Consider the following 23,076-nt stretch of genomic DNA (forward strand, 5'->3'; position numbering starts at 1 on the left):
TGTCAACAAAAATAACATCAAACACAGTTGATCTGAGACAAAAATCATACATCACAATTGACAAGAATATGAAGTTATGTATTCAATCAAGTACATACATTCAGTGTTTCACTAAGAATGGTGGCCTTTGATTGGAGTCCTTAGAGCTGTGAAAGTGTTTTTTTCTAGCAATAAAATCAAATGAATAAAATAGTATGAATTTAGCAGAAGAATAATTAGTAAAAACCAGTATGCACTGACATTTTGCCAAAATAATGATGTTATTGTTGCCTACAAAATATTATTGCAGATATACTACGGAGAAAAAAAAATGTTAATAAATTAAGGACAAGGAAATAAGCATTTTCTTATGAAATATTTTTTCTAGTGTTACAATATACCAGGAGCCTATTCCAAATGTAGGTTGGTTGTTTTAAAACTACTTTATTCCAATGTATTTTATAAACAGATTTATTAACGTAGTGGTGTCGGTTTCTGCTTGCAATACTTAAGTTCGACCACAAGGCGTCACTAAAACGTGGCGTGTCGGTGCTACATTTATATTTGTCCCCGGTTCAACATCCCGCTCTTCTGTAGTTCCACAACACGCATGTAACTAGCTGTCGAAAAACTTTGGTGACATGAGTACTGATAATTGTGGTGGAAATGTGTCCGTGCCTTTACGAAATCTGCTGAACTCCATCCACTGTATTAGAGACCGAGTGAGAGGTAAATAAGACACATTACTTATGACGCAGTTAGCCTCCAACCGAGCTACACGCATGCTAGCGTATGGCAAGCTAAATGTGCTAACCTTAGCTAAACTAAAACAAACGTTTATTTCGTGTGTAAGTTAAACTGGGCTCGGTTTATTTTTATTCTACAGCGTCAATCAGCGTTATCCACTAACGACTTTTATGCAGTGCTATCTTCCTGTTTGTTTGCCAAACTGCTAAGCTTGTAAGTTGTCAAACTTCCGTCTAAAGTCTCCAACAAACTGACAAATACTTAACGTTAGCTGTTTAGTGGTCCGTTTCTTAACAAACCCAACGTTACACCCAGCTAAATCTAGCTTAGGCAACAGTTTGAGACTTGGCAGAGACGTGGATTTAAATTCATGGTCATCTTGGGGGCTGTACCGTTAGTTTGTGGTGCTGTTGAATTATATTGCGAGGTGTTTTACTATTTAGTCCTCCCCCAGGGATCTAAATGAAGTAGAAACACAGTAGAAATACCTCCAGTATACGGCTGAAAAGCACAAACTGCAGCCTCTAAAATGACCATGCAGTTGAATGAACACCTCGCTAAAGCTGTTTCTCTATTAACTGTTACTGAGTATACATTTAAATATATACTGGGTAAGTTGGTTAAAATCCAATATATCCAATGTATATTTAATTTTATATTACAGATAACAGAACAACACAAGTGATAATTGGTAATCAAAAGCAACAATTATACAGGGGGGTTATTTTAAATTAAAAGTAATTAAATTAAAATCTAGAAGGGGGAAGATTTTCCTAACCGACTGCTTATTTTCCCACACAGATGGGGAGTCCAATGAGTCAGATGGAGCGTTCAACCTCTCCAACTTCTGGGACACTCTGAGTTGAGTATAGTTTTTCATCACCATCCTTTTTCCTCCTCCTCCTGTTCCTTTTTCATCTTCTATCAAGGCCCCATCAATAGCAAACATGGCTGAAATTATACTTCATTCCTAAGAAGCACTATAACACCAAAAGGAATCGGTCACAAAAGACTACAGTGAATTATTTTGTTATGCTATACCTACTTATAAATTGGGAATTCTTGGGAAGTCATGTAACAACACACTAATTTCTGTGGCTTCTTTTTATTTATATGGATTTCCAACAAGTATTTTTTTCATTAGCATTAATTTTAAAATCAGGGCCCTTCGTATAATAATTGCCACCCCATCATCATCCTGTTCCATCATCATGCAGAAACACATCAAGCCACCATGGAATAAAATCACCATCTCAAAGCCATTTAGTGGGACGGTTAATGTGATGTAACTGTCTCCTCTTTACTCAGACCAGGCAGTGAAGGCGGTTTCCCAGGAAGCCACTAAACTCAGTCTGGCCTTCTCCAAACCCCCGCTGCCATCACAACAGGTCAGATTATTGTTTGCATTATAATGTTGCCGTGCTGAGCTCAAATTGTACCAGTTATGATCCACAACAAGACATCTCAATAAAAGTAACATGTTTAAAGCTCTGATAGATGAGTACATCAGTCACAAAACAAATAATATAAGGTCACTCAAAGAGGGAGACAAGAAATAAAATGATAAAACTATGAATAACAGAAATCTTTCACTTGAAAATGAACTAAAACTTGGATCATAGTCTAACTCTAATTATATACAAAGACAATGCTTGGTGTGCTGTACATTGGTAGTGCAAATCTAGCACATGATGTATATTGATGGCTTGAATTGGTATGGGCAAGTGCTTCACTGGAATCACATAGATGAGTATTGAAAGTAACTGTACAGTTATAAATAGACACAAGTATACTGGAATTCACAGGTATTTTTGTACATAGTGTATAACTAGATACAGGTATGTAATAATACATACATTTGTGACAAATTGTCAAATAATGCTAAACTTTACAGTTGTTGTTTGAAGGGAAACCAGACAGTAAACATTACTTAATGAACATGAGGAATGTAATAAATGTATGTCTACAGTTAATGCTAGTTAAAGCAAATAAAGTCTGAAGCTTCACTGTGAAAGGAGTCGACTGTCCCGACACAGAGGAGATTCATTATTATATAAAGTGCAGAAAGCTGGCAGGAATGACCTCTTGTATTGTGGAATAAGTATGTTGCTTAAATGCTCCAGTTTTTTAAGTAAATTGTGGAGGAAACGAGAGATGTTTCTCATGACCCTCCTCTTCTCTGCTACCGGCTCTCAGGGCTCCAGACTTCACCAGCGAAGAGCCAGCCCTCCTAATCACTTCATTCAGTTTGTGTCACCAGCTCTGCGGCAGCAGATGGCAGCAAAAGAATATTTCATATTTGATATGACAGTGCCAGCATTTGGTGACTTTATCACATTAGGGCTAGAAAGTTGTTAAAGAAATGATTCTGATATTTCCCAAGCTCTTCAGTCGTTACATAAACTTTGTTTTGTAATTGCCAACACATTTACGTGTTTTCTGTGTCCTCCTTCCTCTCTGCAGGATGTAGAGAAGTTATCAGAGTTGATCCTGAAGAGTGTCCTGTCTCTGTCTACAGTGTATTACTGGCTACCTAAGAGCCAAGGTAACGTCACCAGTCCAGGAATTGGCTAGTTGGCTGTGCTTTAGTCAAGACAACAGAAGAACTGTGTTTCCTCTGTTGTCATTTATATTTTATTTTGCTAACATTTGTCTTCTGTTTCTGCTTTTTCTATGACAATGACAAGTTGTTAAAACTCTCCAATGAAACTGTTAAATGACCAAGAGCATTCTGCCCAAAACTTGTTGCATTTGCCGTTTGCGAGTTTGTGAATAGATTTTAAATGGATGCAAGTCTTTGTCAGCATCTTGACGTCAGCCTGTCTCCGTGTTTCTGTCGTCTCTCCTCTCCGTGTCTCAGGTGTCAGTCTGCGCCGACAGGTGAGAGGCGCCACGGTCGAGGTTCTGGAGGGAGTCGCACAGCTGGTGGAGGTCGTACTGAGCTCCCCGCTACAGATGTACATGCACACACGAACACAAGATTTAATATTAGACATCATAAAGACACAAACACACTAGTGTTGTCATAACACCTTCAATTTCAATTAGTAGGTTGTTATTGTTGTGAAAAATTTAAATTGGTACTGAATTTTATAAACACAGACATCTGATCAGCAGGATTATTTCTCCTGTTAGATGTGGTATTGTATTGGTACGTACTAACTACATGAAAGCCTTTTGTATTAGGTGTATAAGTAAGAACAGATGAACAGACAAATATATTACAATTACGAAATAAATGTTTGCACAAGTATTAACCGCCTTTAATAGGACACACCTAAATCATCATGCCAGTTGGCTTTAGGAGGTGCATCTGCTAAATAATGACTTGGAGGGGGTGAATACTTATGCAAACATGTATTTTGTATTATTTGTAATGAATTTAGATAATTTTGTAGAGATCTATTATAAATTATCTTTTTTTGTCGATCAGTGTAAAAAAAAAAAGGCTGCGTTAAATCTATTTTGATAAAGTTCTTAAACAATAAAATATGAAAATTAAATACAGTTAATATTTATTTATAGGCACTACAGCTCATGCAGCACCTACAGTAAACTTTGTTCATGTTGTTCAGGTTCCATAGAGGAGTTCTGCATTTCTGCATTTCTGCTTTCAGCAAAACAACAGTGTGTTGTAAGTAATGTTCTTTTTCTCTTCCCTCTCTCTCTGTCTCTCTTTTCTTTTTATCCAACGTCCTCCACCTCTCTTCCTTCCTCTTCTTCTGCTCACCTCTAGTCTGACCCAGGAACAGTTGACATCAACAGGAGGTGTGTGGTCAGCCTGTGACCAGTTTGCCCAGTTACCACAAGGTCAGTAGACTTGACAGGAGTGTGTAAAGTGTAAAGAGTGGATTTGTTACTAGACTCACACACAATTAGCCGCTGTTCAATCCCAACCTCACACCCTGACCATATATTGTAGAGCTGCAGAATTGTGCCTGTCTGTACATTTTTGTGTCTGTTTTGTGTGTACAGCCAGTAAAATGCCCATAAATGTACACACATGCACACATAAATGAGGTTATGCGAATTTAATTTAACAATCTGTCGATCAATTGACAATTATATCAGATGCGGAGAGCTTTGTATTTTCCTCCTGGTGTGTGAACCAGCTTTTATTTCTAAGAGGATTTGATAAATGTGACGTGATGAAATAAAGGTGTTTGAGTATATTTTCCTTTTAGATCTTATTTCTGTTCTGTGAAAAACGTGTGTGTGTTCCACAGATAATAAAGCAGCAGTGTTGGTGGTTCTGTCCGCTCAGATTGGAGTTGTGAAAGACGCCATAGAAGAAATTGAGCAGGTACACACACTGTCTCAAATAGTGGCTGCAGCTCAACTGCAAATAGAACCAGGTTTTTATTTGACACAGGCTTATTTTAGAGACAGGCCTTTATTCCCAAATTTGTTGTGTTTAATAAGTGATATTTTAGTGAGAAGCCTCCCTGTTTCCTGATCTGTTATCTGTTCCTGATCAGTACAAAAACATAGTCACACTTACCGTACTGCTGCTCTGAGTTTCTCATCTCTAATAGCAATACAGAAGAAAGGATAAGGCTGGTGATATTCAGTGTTTATGTTAATGTCAATAAATCACATCTCCTACCCTGTCTGTGCCTCTCAGCCAGAAGCCCGCCCATTGGTTTGTATTGAAGCTGTTAAAAGTTGTTACTCAAACGACAGGAAATAGTGTGTGTGTGTGTGTGTGTGTGTTCAATGAAGGAACATGTCGCCCAGTACAACCGTGTGGCTCATTGATGTGTTTTTGGACAACAATGGAGCTCTATGGCCCAGAGGAGTAAGATATATCAGGCCTTGGATACACACAGTACTTGTTAGTAAAATACATTCATTGTTTTTTTTTTGGGGGGGGGTTCATGGGATTTATTGACAGTAAGGAAACTACAAAATATCGCCAGCCTGATGCTTTAATCCATAATGAAATTGATTAATAGTTGCAGCCCTGCCCATTTTCACAAAAAGTCTTAACTAATATGCTGAATATCGCACCCCCACCCAGGCGTTATCCGAGGCCAATGACCCGTTCAGTGACGTCCTCGATGGTGACCAGGAAGGGGACGAGCCTCGAGGCAACCAGGACACATATTGGTCGGAGAAGGACCGGCGCGTGATTGGTCCGTGCCAGGGGCTGATGAAAGCGTCGGCGGCGTGTCTGAGGAAGCTGACCTCGGCCGTCAGAGCGAACGGTAACGTTACCACGCCTCAGAACCTGGCACAGCTCGACGACCTGGCTGACATCACCAAGGAAATCAGCCCTGGGTAGGAACACACACACAACCACACACTTTGTTTTAACATGTCAAGAGTGGAAAGAAATAAGCTGTTTTTATTCTAATTTTTATGGACATTTTTACAGCAACTTTCAAAATGAACACAGTCATGAAAACAAATCTCTGTCTTTTCTCCTCAGTGTTGATGACCTGGCTCTCTGCCTCTACCCGCCCATGGACTACAGCGGAGTAGAGACCAACGTAAGACACACACACACACACACACACACACACCGTCATTAATAATGAAACTGTAGCTTGAGGGTTAAAACATGTCCTGAATGCTCTGATCAGCCCTTAATGAAGCAAGTCACCACAAAATTTTGTCAATAATCTGGAATTTGTTTTCCATATTTTGAGTTGCTTGATCTTCATGAAGTCTGCACACGTTCCTGTGCATCAGCGATAGTATCTTTTGAGTCCAGAATTTAAATGTCATGCTGATCTCAGGTCTGTGTTGGCAGTGTACTCATGCAGTTGCGTAAAAATGTGTTGGCGTGTATCTGAGATCTGTATACACCTTACATGGGCCAACCACGTGAATAATCAGTCATTTATTAATCCTTAAAATGCAATATTTATCGATCGAGGGCAGAATAACACAAGTAAATTAGGTATTTGACTCATAATATTGAATTTGAATTAAATACAACTAAATAAACCCAATATAGGTCACTCAATATAGGTTCTATCCTATTAAGGCCAAGTATTGTACTTCTTGTGGTTTGGAGTTGTGTGTGCAGTGTTGGTGGAAAGGGGTTCTCTGCGCTTCTTCAAGCAATGTCTTTGTCCATTTTGACTCTGATGAAGACCTGAGAGTGCTGAGATGTTGGTCTGTTTGCACTTTTAAAGGCTGCAAGTCTTTCACTGAGCTGGCACTCTTTCCTCAAGTAGTGTGTGTTAGCTTTAACTTGTCAAAAAGAAGCAGCATCAACAACAGTGCGCCGGTTAGAAGAAGAGCTTGAATTCGACAGTTGCTTTAAGTTTGTTAGTTGTTTTGTTGTTAAACCTCTAGCATGTCGTTATGGTTAAAGTTTGGCTGAGCTATTCCTGCTTTAAAGAGAACCATTCACTCTGCTGCATCACATTCACAAATACAGAATAACGTGATTTCTCGCTCTTCTCTGGTGGTGTCTAGACATGCAGATCACTTTGGTTTATTTGAGGTGAATGGAATTTCATTTGTGGTGCTCGGAAAAATGACTTTCAAAATATTCAATCAGCATAATTTTCCAGAAACAATGTCTACATTCATCAGGATCATCCACAGAATACACTGTCAACAGTTCGGTTGATTAGGATCAGCAGCAGCCGTCTGTATTCTCTGTGTCCTTCTCAAAGCCACAGAAGCCAAACCCCACCGGCCAAACGAGTGTTTAAAGCTCGAGTTTCACTGAAGGAAAGCCAGACGTCTGTTGCAGTCAGAGCAGGTGGAGTTGTGGTTGGTTGTATTGCTTCAGTTGTAGAACGATATCAAACGATTGTGCCAGCTGTTGGGAGTAATTCAGTTACATGTCCCAGTCTGTCACATAGACTGTCTACTATGCAGATTTAAAGGGAATATATTTAGAGCAGCTGAAAGTACTCACCACCAATCTTTACCATTTCAAAACAGAACTGTTTTGCTGCATGTAAGTTATTTTTACTTATTCAGCTCCCTTCTGTTTCAGCTGTTGTGTATATATAATTTTCCCAAACATATAAATAATAAATAAAAGTGTGTTTCTCTGCAGGTGTCTAAATTGGCAGCGCTGTTAAAGAAAGTTCTGCAGATCATCAGGTAAGATGGATTCGCCTGCAGTATTTAGGCAAAGCTGAAACAAACAGAATGACTGAAGTTGAGTTAAAGTGGATCGGTGAAGGAAAAGATCACAGTGCTCACAGAGTAAAATGACCTGGAATCAGTAGTGAAGGTGGGGAAAGCCAGATGTCCTCAGACAAGGTGGAGGGTGTGTTAGAGAAACATGTGGGTGGTGTAACTCTTGACAAGTCATCCTGTCAGTTCATCTTATCAGGTCAGATGAAAAACAAAAAGAATATAACCTGACATTCTTCCACTCTTTTCCTCCGTACAGGTCCAGTCATGTGTGTGGGGAATCACAGCTGACCTGGGTTCAGTTCTTAGATGGAGCCGTCGATCACAACCTGCAAAAAGCCAAACACCTTATACAGGAGGACAGCTAGTGTGTGTGTGTGTGTGTGTGTGTGTGTGTGTGTGTGTGTGTGTGTGTGTGTGTGTGTGTGTGTGTGTGTGTGTGTGTGTGTGTGGAGTACATATAAGAGATCTGGATTCCTAAAAGAGTATCAATGTGTTTCCAAGCACTTGTACAACATATAAGAAATAAAAGGAAGGACTTGTGTCCTTACATGAACTCTTCTGTGGAAAGACGCTTCATTATGTAACGCTACATGTCAATAATCTCGTCTGCACAGTTAATCTACACGTGGCTGCTTTGCCAAAAACACACACACACACACACACACACACACAACCTGCTCCAGGAACAGTTGTGTTACGGTGTACCGACTGGGTTAGTTAAGATCAGATTTTTACAGAACAACAAATTAAATGTTTTTTTAGTCCAATTTCCAAAGGAGAACAAGTGTCAGAAAGATTCTTTAAAACATATAAACCAATAAAGCTGATTTTGCGGTGTGTAAACTTTTATGTAACGTGACAATATAAATCACGTTTCTATGAAGAGAAGAACTTTTAAGAAATCCCATGTAATTATTTATGTGATCATTATTCAATAGAGGTAATGATGCCAACTAGTCAGCAGTTTCATCACCAACTCCTGAGATTTCTCCCTTGCAAAACTTTGAGTCACACTGTTTTGTAATTTAAGACCATCATCCCACACACACACACACACACACACACACACACACACACACAGACACACACCTATACACATATTCAAGACTAGAAACTGTCAGTTTGAAATGATGAAGAGATCAGAAAAGTTTCAAATTAGTTACCAAATAATATTCCATCACTTCATCACATAATGAGAGATGTTACATCATTCAAGCTGACCGAGATCTAACCGTTCAAAACACGCTAATGAAGCAGAATTACTTATTATGAACTGATTTATTCATTTTTAAACATTATTACAAGGAGACATCCAACCATCTCTGATGCAGGTGCGTTGGAAAATATCTCATCAGTCTTTAGAAAAGAAGATCCCACACAAATATGTTACATATCTCATGGTCTCAACTAGAAAAGGCTGCAGTTTCTGAAGGAAATGTACGTGTGCTTATTTCCCAATGACATGACGAGGCGGTTGCTAAGTGATTTTGTTTGTTTGTTTAGATCCCTATCAGTTGTTGTAACAACAACAACAACAAAAGCTATCTAACTCCATTTATGACACTTGAGTAAAACTGGTGCAGTACAAACATCTAACATCTAACAACACCAAGACAAATATGACGTGAAAACTTAAAATCAGACAAAGTCGCTCTCACCTCTTACAGAATTGAAGTAAACAATAATGCAACTTGCATCTACTAATCACAAAAGTGGGATGTATACCTGTATTAATATCACATCTTATGGTTATGGTTGCCATGGTGATAGATAGATAGATCACCTGATGCCTCTTTAAAGTAATAATCAACTCAGTTTTATTACTTGATGAATGGGTGCTTAAAGCAGCCATAATCTGTTTTGATAATAACAGTGTATCACGACAACAATGTTTTCACATTGAAAACAATGTGAAAGGTGTCGCTCGTAGTGACGAACCGTCACCTGAATCTGAAGCTCCACTGCAGCTGTTTTCAAAAAGCTCTACAGACCCTCTGTACGCTCCCTGCTCAGCACCAAACAGCAGACAGACACAGTCAGAGACTCGCTGGTGAACATAGTGGAGCATTTAGCAGCTAAAGAGACAGATATTTCCCTCAGGAGTTGTAGAGACCAAAAACAGAGCTAAAAGAGAGCGAATACTGGACTCACATTTATCAGGTGGACAGAAACACGACTCCAAATGAATGATAATGTTGTTCTTTAAAAAAGAAACGATGCATGCATATGTATGGGAACAAGTCAAAACAATTTAGGGACAAAGTAATGTTCATGTTTTATTGGTCCAGATTGTTTTCATTGTCTTTAATGTGTTTGTCCTCCCAGCCACTCCCTGTCCTTTCTGCACGGTGAGAGTTTCACATCAGTTCAGGATGAACCAGTTTAGTTAACTTACCACTTTGTTTGATTTGCCTCCTTCTTCTAATCAGTACTAATGGAAGATGGGAGCAACAATACAATTTATCCTACGGATCACAGACATTTGGAGTTGAGCTGCACACATCACACAGTGATCCCAAACCTGGATCGGATGTTTGCATGCCACAGTGGCTCAGAGGACTCCAAGCAGTATACAGCAGCCAGTGTAGTCTACAATGCAATCATTATACTGGGTGGATACGGTCTTCATGGCCTGATCGCAGCAGCCGCAGCGTTTAGACACACAGGAAATGGTTAACAACCCAGGTTGCAATATGTGTTTCACATTATTTTGAGGTTGGGCTTGGCAGGTGTTTTAAAACCAATCAGCACGGAAGTCACCTGCCAGTGTGCTGCTGAGGGCCTGCCAGTGGGAACTACTGTCTATACATCTACTATTGTAAGAAAGAAAGTTCTGCAGAGATGACAGCAGAGATGACAGCGGAGATGACAGAATCTAGTAAGAAGGCTACACTTGAGTTTTTAACATCTCTTTTAAGTAACTTTCTATTATCAGATCTTGTCCTGCGTGGGTCTCTGCGTCCAGCGAGACACCCCAAACCTGCTTGCATTGTATGTTGTGTTTGGTAGCATGTTATGTTTTGACAAAAGCAAACACTATTGCATTGTTAGCTTAGAATCAATATGTTGGGGGGTGATGCAGACAACTCAGTGTGGACTTAAAACAGTAGATTAAATTCTATTTAAATTAAAGATGCTGTTCGATCACATATAACTACATGTCAGCATGATTGATTTTGTTTAATTTCTATGCATTTATCTACTGTGTGTATTGTAATAAAAAGAAATCTCATCAAGTATGTGTCTATAATGTACATATAACATATAACATGACAAATAATCATTACAAAAGTGTTGTAATAACAGACAAAACTCTAATTAATCTCAAAAATTAATCATGTTTGATATGTTTTCCTTCTACATAACTTTTGGACATGAAAGAGATGGTCATCTTTTTTATAGACCTTTGCTTTTCCTACTTGGAGATTTACTCAATATGGAAAGTAATGAAGTTAAATATTACTTCCATCAAATGAATAAAAAAAAAAAAGAGTAGATGAACTTTTCAAAGCGTTCTATCTCTTTTAGAAACCTGATGTGCAGAGATTCTTTTAACTTGTTCATGTTTGTATGTTTCTAATCTCTCTCAGTCTATAAAGGAGTGGACCTCCACTGTACGACCAACAACACTGAACACCACACCAGTGCAATCTCAGTGGATCAGCTGATTGTGAGGCGAGGCCAGCCCTTCGCCCTGACCCTTAACCTGACGCAACCTTTCAACCCTGACCTTCACCCGCTCTACATCGTCGCAATGACAGGTTAGTCTTTCATTGAATGATTTGTTTTTAATAGTTTTTGGATGACAGCGGAGGTCGCTGGTGCCCTTCAAAGCCGAAACACAGTAAATAAATATTTTGAGTTATAAGACTAAAAAACCAAAAATATATAACCAAATTTACTTTATTTAACCCTATTTTTCCTAAGCTGTAATCTGTTATTATTATTATTATTATTATTATTATTACCATGATTATATCATGAAATATCATATATAATAATCTATAGTATTATAATATTATTCCACAATTCCATAACTAAATGAGGCATCAAACTCCTGCTAAACCCCTGCTAAGGGCAACTACCTTACCGTAGAGTACTGTACAATAAGATCTTCAACTCCCACCAAGATTTTCTTTGTGCATCCGAGGGGGACGTGGAATACGAGTTAGCCATATGCAAAGCCTCCATTTTGGAGGTGGCTGCAAGGAGTTGTGGCCAGAAGGTGGTCGGTGCCTATCGAGGCGGCAACCTGAAGGAAGCCTTCAAAGTTCAAGTTCAAAGTTTTTTATTGTTATTGTCATAAAAATGACGAAACAGCACAGCATCCACAGAGCCGTAGTCAATAAATAAATAACAATCTAAAAGTAATAAAAAAAAATAGCAATAAATAGTAATAGTTTCTCATTTCGAGGCACATCAGGCAGTTAACTGGGTGCAACAATGCAAAAAGTGGCTTTAGTCCTAAATCAGTTCATTTCACTTGACTGGGGGGGTGGGGGTGGTTGGTCATCCTGGTTGTTCTCGCTCAGATGGATCGGAACCTTTTCCCAGATGGTAACAGTTCATAACATGGGCGGGGTGGGAAGAGTCTCTGATGATCCGGTGTGAGCGTTGCAGGGAGCGGGTGGGGGAGATGGAGCTGATGTCCGGTAGCTGTACCCCAATGATTCTGCCAGCTGCTTTGATGACCCGCTCTGCCTTTGTGCAGCTGCTGAACCACACCGACACACAGTATGTCAGCACACTCTCAGTGGCACAACGGTAGAAATGTATCATCAGCTTCTGTGGCAGGTTCTCTCTCCTCAGCTTCCTCAGGTAGTAGAGGCGCTGTTGGGCTTTGCTGATGACGGAGGCTGTGTTGGTGTCCCAGGATAGATGTTCTGTCACTGTCAGGCCCAGAAACTTGAAGGTGGAGACCCCTGGGTGATCGTGCTGTCTTGTCCTGCGGAAGTCCACAATAACCTCCTTGGTCTTCTTGATGTTGAGGCTCAGGTTGTGGTCGGCACACCAGGCTGTCAAAGTCTGTACCTCCCTCCTGTATGCAGACTCATCGTTGCTAGTGATCAGTCCCAGCACTGTGGTGTCGTCTGCAAATTTCGCCATGTAATTAGATGGATAGGAGGGGGAACAGTCGTGTGTGCAGAGCGTGTAGAGGACTGAGCACACATCCTTGTGGGGATCTTTTCAAAGGATTTGTTGACAATAAGTAAAATATCACATTGCTGCTTTAATGGTTGATTCACTGAAAATCAATGGATGGATGCACATAGAGTATTCTTACAACAGCAAATGAAAGTCGTTGGCACTTCTCTACAGGAACACATCCGTCTGAAGACGTGGGGACACAGTCATTCTTCGGTGTCCCAGACAACGTGCAGCGTTCACCATCAGCAAAGGCGGTGTGGAAGATAGAGCTTCAGAGGAGCTCCTCCCCAATGATGGGCACCTTGAACCTGACCATTACCCCCCCGGCTGACACCCCCATAGGGGAGTACTTTATGTGTGTGACACACAGGGATGAAGAAACGTTGCTGGCAATGCCGGTTGTGCTCTTCAACCCCTGGTGTCCCGGTGGGTTCATCATCTATCTATCTATCTTTTACTATTGTAATATTGCTATCTATCTCTTACTTTTGGTGCTTAAAGTACATTTAGCTGATAATGCTGATGCACACAATACATCTAAAATGAATACATCTAAACTATCTAATCTATCGATCTATCATCTGTCTGTCTGTCTGTCTGTCTGTCTGTCTGTCTGTCTGCATGAATCCACTCTGTCTGCAGATGACTGGGTGTTTCTGGCTGATGAGGAGCAGAGAGAGGAATATGTGATGAATGAACAAGGAATCATCTTCAGAGGAAGTGCAGACTATAACTCCCCTATGCACTGGGACTTTGGACAGGTACTCACACACACACACACACACACACACACACACATATTATCAACTTTATGCTTCACATTTGCCACTTTCATCCCCTTAAACACTCCCCATCATGATGCACCGACAGTTTGATAATCCTGTGAGGCTTTATTGATGCGAATAATGGACACAAATAATTGAATCTTACAAGCAATTGGATAACTTATTGACCCCACTGAAAGATTTTACTTTGAAAACCATCTATTCTTATTTTATGTGGTCTGAATTCCCCTCTTTGAAATTTTCAGTAGCCAATGTAAAGTTGTGCAATTGTGCAACATTGAAGTAATGCGACCGTGGTGAAGTTCGTTGAAAATCCATGGCTTTTTGTCAAGGAAACCATCAACGTCTCTTCTACATTCATCATTCAGGCTTATCGTTGGTGTCCCAGATGTTCAGTTCGGAGTAAATAGCATATCTTGAATTTTAGGCCAATTTCAGGAACCAAATGTAGTTTTTAAGCTCATTGAATTTGAGCAATTTTTAATATACCATCGTAATTGAATGCTGGGTATTTGAATTTGATGATGTCTCTTTTAACGTTTAAATACTATATATTGCCCTAAACAGAATACAATTTGAGAGCAGCTCCTCTTATCCTGTCTCTTTCCATCCAGTTTGAGGACAACATGGTGGACATTTGTATAAAGATATTGGACCTCAACCATAAACACCTGAAGGACCCAGCCGACGATGTCTCTGCTCGCTGTAACCCCATCTACGTCAGCCGCGTGGTCAGCGCTATGGTAGGACATGCTCTGTTGGTTTTCATACCTCCACAAACCTTTTATAGCAGTAAAGCAGTGTTGCACTGACATCTATGGGCTTTATTTGTAGGACATTTTTGACTGTGTACCAAAAGCAAGCAGTGATGCGATGCAGGGTAATACCTTTTTTGGTCTGGGGACGGAGTGAGCATTATACCTGCTTTACACTTAGCATGTTAGCTTGCTGACATTCGCATTTAGATCATCTTTTGCTGTCATGCAGTGCCTTATATTGACAGTTGGTGGTGGTAATGTTCTGTAAACGTTAATGTATTTAAAGAGGTGAAGAAGAAGACAGCAGATGTAGAAATCTGACGGAATTACAAAGTTGTAATTTTGAGAAAAAAGTCACATTATGAGAATTTGAATTTCCTTGTGTGTCTGTTTTTCCCAGATCAACTGTGAAGACGACCATGGTGTCCTGGAGGGACGCTGGGGAGGTTCATATTGGGGTGGGGTCTTACCCTCTCACTGGAATGGCAGTCACGCCATCCTTAAGAAATGGATCAAATCCGACTGCCATCCGGTGAAGTACGGGCAGTGCTGGGTGTTCGCCGGTGTGATGTGCTCAGGTACATGAACGTCTGACTCTGCAGGTCCTCACACCTGGAACAACATCTGTGAAGAACTCAAAAAATCGATTTGCCAGTCATCACAAAATTTTGAAATTAATTGTTTAATTAAGCCATTCATTGAGGAAAAGTGCCAAACATTGGCTGTTGCCATCATGTCGCAATGCAAGTCATTTGAGGAGGTCAATTGGGGCATCGGGGAATTTCAATGTGTGCTATGTATATTCCCTGTAGTTGTGAATATTGTGTTATGATAGTTAGAATGTCACTAAGAATAGAGCACTACATTAAAAGTGTTTTATATTGTATTATATTGACTCATCATGATTCTTGCACATAGTAGCTTAAGTGTTTTAATAACAGCCGCCTCCCTTGTGTCTCTGCCAACATTGAAGTTTACATCACAAGGTGTGTTAGCACTGAAACAAAGTGTTCCCTGTGGTTCAACAAGGAATGCTATTGAATCTTAGTCAGCTTCAGCTACACTACCGAGCAGGAAAAAGCTGTATGGAGTCGTATCCAAAGGCACCCAAAGCTGCATGTGACTTTTATTTAAGTCTGAATTTGTCTGTGTTGCTCTGACAGTAAATTAAAACCTTTTCACTTGGGATGATGGTCCTGATTTCGGCTCCATGGCAGCTTAGCAAAGAATATAACAAGATGTAACACTAAAAAGAAAGACAAATTGATTTACATTTAGTCAAGTGTCTCATTCAATTTAAACAAACTAGGGTCGCATTTAACTACAAATAAATTGTCTTATTGTTTCTCTGCTCATTTTGTGCTGTGCCTGTAAAAAGAGTAAATATGAGTCGCTGCTGAGCGCTAATTGCTGCCTATTGGAGCTGCAGAATGGTGAGAAAGCAACACACTGATATGAACTTATTTGAATGACTAAAATCTCTGTGTTTGGTTCCAGTGATGCGCCTGCTTGGCATCCCCTGCCGCGTGGTCACCAACTTCGAGTCAGCCCACGACAACAACATGAATCTGTGTATCGACGTGTACCGCTCTGAAGACGGAGTCAGAGAGAAAACATCCGTTGACAGTATTTGGTGAGACACAGGCGCTATAACTTTGCCTGCTGCGGCTGGAAACGACGCTATGAGAGCGGTGAGAGTGAACCAAAACAGTGAGCTTAAAGGCACTAAAATGCTCCATGGAGCTCAGGTGATCATTTTCTGTGGGTTTATCACATAAAAGTAATCATGGGATCCACTGTTAATACAAAAAATCGATTAGAGCTGCTTAAAGAGTAAATAGATATTGTGAACTTGCAATGCCAACAAATGCAGGTCAGTGGTGTAAAGGTTTGAACTTGTTCACACTATAATTCCTCAGTTTGGCACACAGTGTTGTACGTTCCCGCGGGTGTGTAATGTACTGTTCAAGACCAGTGCCACTCCTGGTAAATAACTGTAGCCTGAAAATAAAACATGAAACTTAATAAACAAGAGCAATGTGCCAAACCGTCCTGGGAAGAAAGATTTTGCTTTTATAGGTCAGATCAGAGTAGGCGGGATGAGACACATTATCAATCATGTCAACATGTCAGTACTTGCTACGTAAATAGTCTGAAGACATTTGGCTTCTAAATGTCTCCATGTATCGCATTGTCTTTATGGACCTTTTACAGGATATACCTCAAAACATGAGCCAAAGAGTAACACAGTGTGGTGTATCGAGACTACACATGTGAGCATTGAGAACTGCATCTTTTGACAAAACAAAGAAAATTGAGTGAGTGGTTTATGTTGTACTTTATTCCAGGAATAACTTGATATTTATCAAGATTTATCAAGATATTTTTGTGTTAGAATCAACCTGTTAATTTGGCAAATTTCATAATCTGTATTTTTATAATAACAATATATAAAATGAGAGTGTGAAAGGGGTCACTCATAGTGGTGAACCTACAGAGAATCTGCTGCTCCTCTCGGCTTTAACGAGCTTCATACTGAGTTTCAGCTCATTGCTTAGCTGTCCAATCCACAACTTTACTGTTTGGTTCACTCTCACTGCTCTCATGGCATCGTTTTGGGAAAAGCTCTGAAAACCCTCTGTACACTACCTGCTCAGCACCAAACAGCAGACAGACACACTAGCTGGTGAACATAGTGGAGCGTTTAGCAGCTAAAGAGACAGATACGTCCCTCAGTAGATGATAGAGACTGAAAGAGAGAGTGAATGTTGGACATTCAGCAGAGCTAGAAGAGTTACAGTGATCTACAGTGTTGTACTTTGAGCAGATTGAGGTGCTACAGATAGATTTCACAGAATGTTCTGGTCCTTCTAAACCAGTTCCCTAGTGTTGTGTTTCAGTCCACTGCGCTGTCGCAGAATCTGAATGCTGCGTTGTGTTTTAGGAACTTCCATGTGTGGGTGGAGGCGTGGATGAGGCGGCCAGACCTGGCAGAAGACGGCAAATATGACGGCTGGCAAGTTTTGGATCCAACACCGCAGGAGAAGAGCGATGGTACAGACCCTCTTGTTTTTCTCCATCAACTTTAACTGGGACTCGTCTCCTTCCCCGCTCGGAGGACCTGGTTTCTTGTCCTAATTGTAAATTTGGACCTCGAAACTTCTCTGAGATTAATTTTGACATTGTTGCTTAATAATTCTAATGTCCTCTAAATGGGGATTTAGGGAAATATCTTCTGACTTCCTTCAACTCTTTTGTTTATGGATATTATTTTGATAATAATATTAAAAACACGATTTGTTTCCACAGAAGTATTAATGGTTAGCCTGGGAACCAGACGAATCTGCGAGCTCATGTTTTATGTGCTTTGGCAGATGCGTTGGCCCCCCCTCCCTTTCAGACAGATTTCCATCCGGCCTGATTCAGATTGAGCCAATCACAACCGTTTATTTAATATGCAGCGGATTTAACCGCCATTGAGGCATTTTTGTAAACAACCAAGATGGCTGCCACTGCTCAGTATTAAACGAACTGGACGATAGTTCATGTTACGTACAAATGGTAAACGTTGTCTTCTAAATCATGTCACGTATCTGTGCCCAGCAGATGAAAAGGGTTCATCCTCTGGAGTTCATAAAGGTGCTTAAAAATTCTTGTGCTCAAGAGGAAATCTTGACCAGATGGTGCTAGCAAGAACAGGAATTATCCAAAACATTAGGATGAATCCTCTGGGGGCCTTGAATGTCCTCTTTAGGAAAATGTGGGATAAGGACATCACATTCCTTATGGTGCTTTCATGTCTACAACTTTGTGTTTCTATGAGAATGAAACACTCCCACTTGCTTTCATCGCTGTGTCGTTTTAAATACGACCACCAGATGGCACCAAAAGTGAGAGTTTGTGACATACTACAGATTGCGGCTTTAAGTCGCATTACACAATAAATCGGAATGAAAAGTATTCTGTGGAAAAAACTCAATTGCCAGTCGAGAAGTTTGTTTCTCCATTTCATGATTTTAGTTGTGTCTCCTCCTGTAGGTGTTTACTGCTGCGGTCCAGCCTCGGTCAAAGCCATCCTGAACGGAGACACAGACCTCAAGTATGACATCCCATTTGTCTTCGCCGAGGTCAATGCCGACTGTGTGGACTGGCTGGTCAGTGAGCAGAGCTTTGGCCTAACCTCATCAGCATCACATTTATTGAATAATGGGGCCTTTAGTGAAAACAAAAGACCATTATCAAAAAAAGAGGGCCAGCAGTAGCTAGCTGCAGCAAATATAGGTTTCAAAAAGCTTATTTCATTTGATTTTGTTTAATGAATTGTTCATTTTTGTTGCTTTCTGTTGTCTGTGTTTGTGTGTCCTTTCAGGTCAAAGCTGATGGCTCACATGTGAAACTACAGTCTGATACTGAAAGAGTCGGGCAGAATATCTCCACCAAGGCTGTCGGCTCCGAAGATCAGCTGATCATCACCGACACCTACAAACATGAAGAGGGTGGGTTCACCTGACCGATCGCACATAAACAGCTGTTTAATGTCGTGGCTCTGGAAACTTACTGAATTACTACCCTCACAGGGTCAAAGAAGGAGAGGTCTGTCTTTAAATACGCCATTACCAGAGACTTCGCCAGAGCTGACGAGAATGCAGAGACGGAGGAGGATGTCGAGAATGAAGGGATGGAGGAGGAAGTTGAAAGTGGAGGGACCGAAGTGGCAGTCGAGAATGAAGGGACAGAGGAGGCAGTAGAGAATGAAGGGACAGAGGAGGCAGTCGAGAATGAAGGGACAGAGGGGACAGTCGAGAATGAAGGGACAGAGGAGGCAGTCGAGAATGAAGGGACAGAGGGGACAGTTGAGAATGAAGGGACGGAGGGGAACGAGGTGGTGAATGAGACCCCAAACAGCATCCCTCTACTGCCGGAAGTGTCCATACGATTTGAAGAGGCACGTCACAGAAACTACAGTCCCCAATGTTTCCCTTTAGAGCTATTGAACAGGATGTTTTGTATCTTTTTCGTTTTAGTCCATTTTCTTTCTTAGTGTGAGATTTTTCTTTTTCTGGATATTATAAATGTAATTTCAAAACAAAACGTAGGGGCATCCTGGTGGGGTTTAAGACGCTGAGCACGAGTCTGTGCAAGCCACTGCTAAAGTAAACAAAGCAGATCGGTATTCCCCACTATGTCCACCAGCTCCGTACTGCTATACTAAAGAAATGTCTCTCACAAGCTTTGGTTTCAAGTAAACATTGTTTATAGTACTGGATCACACAGAACATCCCTGTATGCAGGATAGTTCCATGTGTGAATCTCCTTCCATGTCTCACTTTTCTCAGGTGTCCAAACCGATGAACGGTAAGGATGTGAGCCTGCAGCTGGTGCTGCACAGTGAGATCAGTGATGCCAGGCCGCTGTCCATCAACGTCAGCGTCCAAGCCATGAGGTACACCGGCTCACCAGCTGCAACCATCCAGACCGAGGTGAAGGAGGAGACGCTGCAGCCCGGGAAAGGTGACTCTTTTGGAGGCAGAAATCGCAAAGGGTTCACAAATAAAAAAAACAATCTGCATAGATACAATGAGGGTGAGGTGAGAAAATACTGTGTATTTTGGGAATTTTGTTGAAGCGACTTTAAATTTCCCGTCTCTTCCTCTGTCTCTTGGAGAACTGTCCGTCCCTATCCTGGTCCCGTTCTCGGCCTACCATGAACACATGGTGGAGTGTGACAGCATGAAGGTTTCAGCTGTGGTCGTGGACAAACAGAACCCAGATGACACATACCTGGCTGAGGATGACGTCGTGCTGCTGGACCCTCCCATCTCCGTCACCGTCAGTAGAAAACCTGTCTGTCTCTAACAATCACCTGTCATCAGACTTTCTTCAGCTGTCCGTCTTTCTGGGTTATTGTTTTCTGTCCCATCAGAGTGATGCCCGTGGGTAGAAACTGTTCTTGTGTCTCGTCGTTTGGGGGTACAGAGCTCTGTAGCGCCTACCAGAGGAGACAAGTTGTAACAGGGTGTATCCAGGGTGTCATGGGTCGGCAGTGATGTTTCCTGACTTTCTTGTTTTCTGCAGGATGTCTGTTTTTCTCTCTCGTCTTGATGCATGATGGGTAGTGTTGTTGCAGTTTGGTGGCCTGACTGATTTAAATAATCTGTTAAAATGTGTCTGTTCCAGGTTCCCGGTGACATCAGACTGAACTGTCAGGCAAGCGGGGAAGTGGTTTTCATGAACCCGGTCAACGAGACACTGACGGAGTGCACTCTGACTCTCTCTGGAAGTGGTCTATGGAGAGAGGATCTTGAATACAAGTGAGTGTGTGTTTGTGTATGTGTGTCTAACATGACCTCATGGGGATGTCAAATGTTATACAAGGTTTTAGGCTGCTGACAGTGAAGGTGCAAATAATAAAAAGCCAAATCGTTTTTTTGGACACCTACTTTGAGAATTACATTTGATGCCAGCTTTTGGTACTTGACAGTTTTTTATACTTGGTGCTACAGACACATTTTAATCGGCTCCAAAATATTATTGTGGTTGAATACACGGAGTTTTACCCACAAACTAAGCCAGTTTTTTTATTGTCACTCTTTGTATCACACACAGGCTATCAGATCTGGAGCCAAACAACCGAATACGTGTCCAGTTCTTCTTTGTTCCCTACAAGGTCGGAAAGAAGACTCTCGTGGCCGACTTCGACTGCTGCACCTTCAGAGACATCAAGGGCAGCTGCACTGTCGACGTCAGGCCGTAAATTCTCAGTATCACTCAATAAGAGTGACGTACGTTTACTCAGAAACTAAATGTCAGATTTGGTGATCTTTGGTGCTCAATACATTCAGTACATTCCAGGATTTATTCCTTTCCTCTTATTACTTCTACATCTTCACTTGTAATTTACTTTTTTGATGAAACTTTAGATTCAGGTTCAGTGAAAGAGCATAAGCATGTTGTTTTCAATCAAATGTGGGTTCAGGGTGGGCAAAAATAGCCAGCTATATAACTATCAGCTGTGATTTTTAGTCAAAACAAAACATGTTTTCTCGACACATTACATAAGGGTCTATTTTCAGCTAATGCCGCTCCTTCTACTCCTTATGTGGTGTTAAATATTTGGGTAAAATGGGAGCTGTAGAAAGAAGCCATTGTGCCTTTAAAGTCATGGGTTGGACCATCACACCTGCGCCTGATACCTGGCAGGGATGAAAACGAGATGACCAGACTCACGAGCGGTAGAAGAGCACAAAGAAAGAGGTCTCGCTCCTCCTGTTTCGTGGTCCCCAAGAATAGTGGAGATATGAGACCCATCCTCCAGTACATCTTCAATGAGCTCAACCCCTGACAGTCGAGCAATCAGCATGCATTCAGATGGAGTACATCTGAAGGAATACGCCACCGAAAATCTAACTTTTGAGTATCAAACATTCGCTGCCTGTAAACCTGAAATATAAACCATTGAGATTTCTGGGGGGGGGGGGTATCTACTGAGAGGCAGGGGGACACTCAGGTCTATCACATCGCTCTCCAATAAATACATGTTCTTACACCTGACTCCAACCCTCAGACAGTCACATTTCTAAAGAGCTGTCTAGCCGACGAGTCTTTACTGGTGTTAAAGTGTCTCATTGTGGCCAAAAACATGAGAGGCTAAACGTTGTGTAAACTCAACTGTATTTGTATGATTTTATTGAATATGTCAGCAACAACCACTTCAGTGCACCACTGCCTCCTGGTGGTCTGGCAGCGCAACAACACTTCTCATTTCTAAACGAACAGGACTGTGGCTGCCCCCCTGAAATACTGAATGTCACCTCCTCAAAACTGATGAAAACATTTGGAAGCAATGCTGCACATGCAGAGGACATCATGTGTCGTGATCAGAACATTAATGCTGAACAACAATCAAACGCTTGTGTCAGTGTTCAAGTGAGTGTTTTTTATTGGAAATTAACTGGAAGTAATTCATTTTTTGTTGTGCAATTATGGTTTTATCACATTGAGATATTATAAACCGCATCTATTTTGAATACATTATTAGAAACAATAGCACCAAAGAAGAACTGAAGGGAGAACTGCATAGTATATACAGCAATAAAGGGTTATGTAAAACTAAAAAACTAGTATTAGTTTATTACACCTGTTGAGAAAGTTAAAAACCCATCAGGGTCTTTTGAATGTTCGCCGGACTGTGGACAAAATCATGCCACGCTTTGTATTTTGGTCGTGCCCCAGGTAAAAACCATTTTAGGTGAGCAATGAGCAAATTCGATGTATGGAACAAATATCAGATTAAAAAAAAACACAGCCTTTGTTTTTACTAAAAAGTCAACGCATAATGAAGAATAATCTGCTAATTCAGAAAACTGAGCTTGTCTCTATTTATACAGATATACATAAAGGAAACGTCACTCTGCTTCCTGTGTTCTTCTCATATATTGTCGCTTACATAATGGACACTTCAACCGAATAACAACTATGAGATACATACAAATGTGTCCAATAGAAACCAGGACATTTCATTTCCTAATAAAATGCTCCCTAACTGGACT

At 40.8% G+C, this 23,076-nt stretch overlaps 2 protein-coding genes across 2 annotated transcripts; both read left to right on the top strand.

Annotated features, from left to right (window-relative positions):
• The first annotated feature begins 575 nt into the window (after positions 1-575).
• On the top strand, positions 576-8,389 carry ccndbp1 (cyclin D-type binding-protein 1). The gene is made up of 11 exons (XM_070902744.1): positions 576-708; positions 1,528-1,587; positions 2,035-2,114; positions 3,190-3,271; positions 3,587-3,683; positions 4,463-4,536; positions 4,953-5,029; positions 5,747-6,006; positions 6,158-6,218; positions 7,751-7,797; positions 8,093-8,389. The coding sequence occupies exons 1-11, from the start codon at positions 621-623 to the stop codon at positions 8,199-8,201; spliced, it is 1,035 nt and encodes a 344-aa protein (XP_070758845.1). The 5' UTR covers positions 576-620; the 3' UTR covers positions 8,202-8,389.
• A 2,300-nt stretch (positions 8,390-10,689) lies between these two features.
• Positions 10,690-21,281, top strand: LOC139283132 (protein-glutamine gamma-glutamyltransferase 2-like). Its single transcript, XM_070903091.1, has 16 exons — positions 10,690-10,714; positions 11,427-11,597; positions 13,156-13,410; positions 13,627-13,745; positions 14,384-14,512; positions 14,928-15,105; positions 16,025-16,160; positions 17,472-17,581; positions 18,566-18,681; positions 18,897-19,023; positions 19,105-19,190; positions 19,401-19,472; positions 19,864-20,038; positions 20,193-20,356; positions 20,705-20,838; positions 21,134-21,281. The coding sequence occupies exons 1-16, from the start codon at positions 10,690-10,692 to the stop codon at positions 21,279-21,281; spliced, it is 2,145 nt and encodes a 714-aa protein (XP_070759192.1).
• Positions 21,282-23,076: the final 1,795 nt, after the last annotated feature.

The sequence above is a fragment of the Enoplosus armatus genome, chromosome 3, assembly GCF_043641665.1.
Source record: "Enoplosus armatus isolate fEnoArm2 chromosome 3, fEnoArm2.hap1, whole genome shotgun sequence".
Classification (NCBI taxonomy): domain Eukaryota; kingdom Metazoa; phylum Chordata; class Actinopteri; order Centrarchiformes; family Enoplosidae; genus Enoplosus; species Enoplosus armatus.

Bases quoted from the DNA above. Each gene is read 5' to 3' on its own strand.
- ccndbp1 (XM_070902744.1), top strand. From the start codon at position 621: ATGAGTACTGATAATTGTGGTGGAAATGTGTCCGTGCCTTTACGAAAT. The intron at 709-1,527 runs GTAAATAAGACA...TTTCCCACACAG, and splicing joins TATTAGAGACCGAGTGAGAG to ATGGGGAGTCCAATGAGTCA. The intron at 7,798-8,092 runs GTAAGATGGATT...TCCTCCGTACAG, and splicing joins AAAGTTCTGCAGATCATCAG to GTCCAGTCATGTGTGTGGGG.
- LOC139283132 (XM_070903091.1), top strand. From the start codon at position 10,690: ATGACAGCGGAGATGACAGAATCTA. The intron at 14,513-14,927 runs GTAGGACATGCT...TGTTTTTCCCAG, and splicing joins GCCGCGTGGTCAGCGCTATG to ATCAACTGTGAAGACGACCA. The intron at 15,106-16,024 runs GTACATGAACGT...GTTTGGTTCCAG, and splicing joins CGCCGGTGTGATGTGCTCAG to TGATGCGCCTGCTTGGCATC.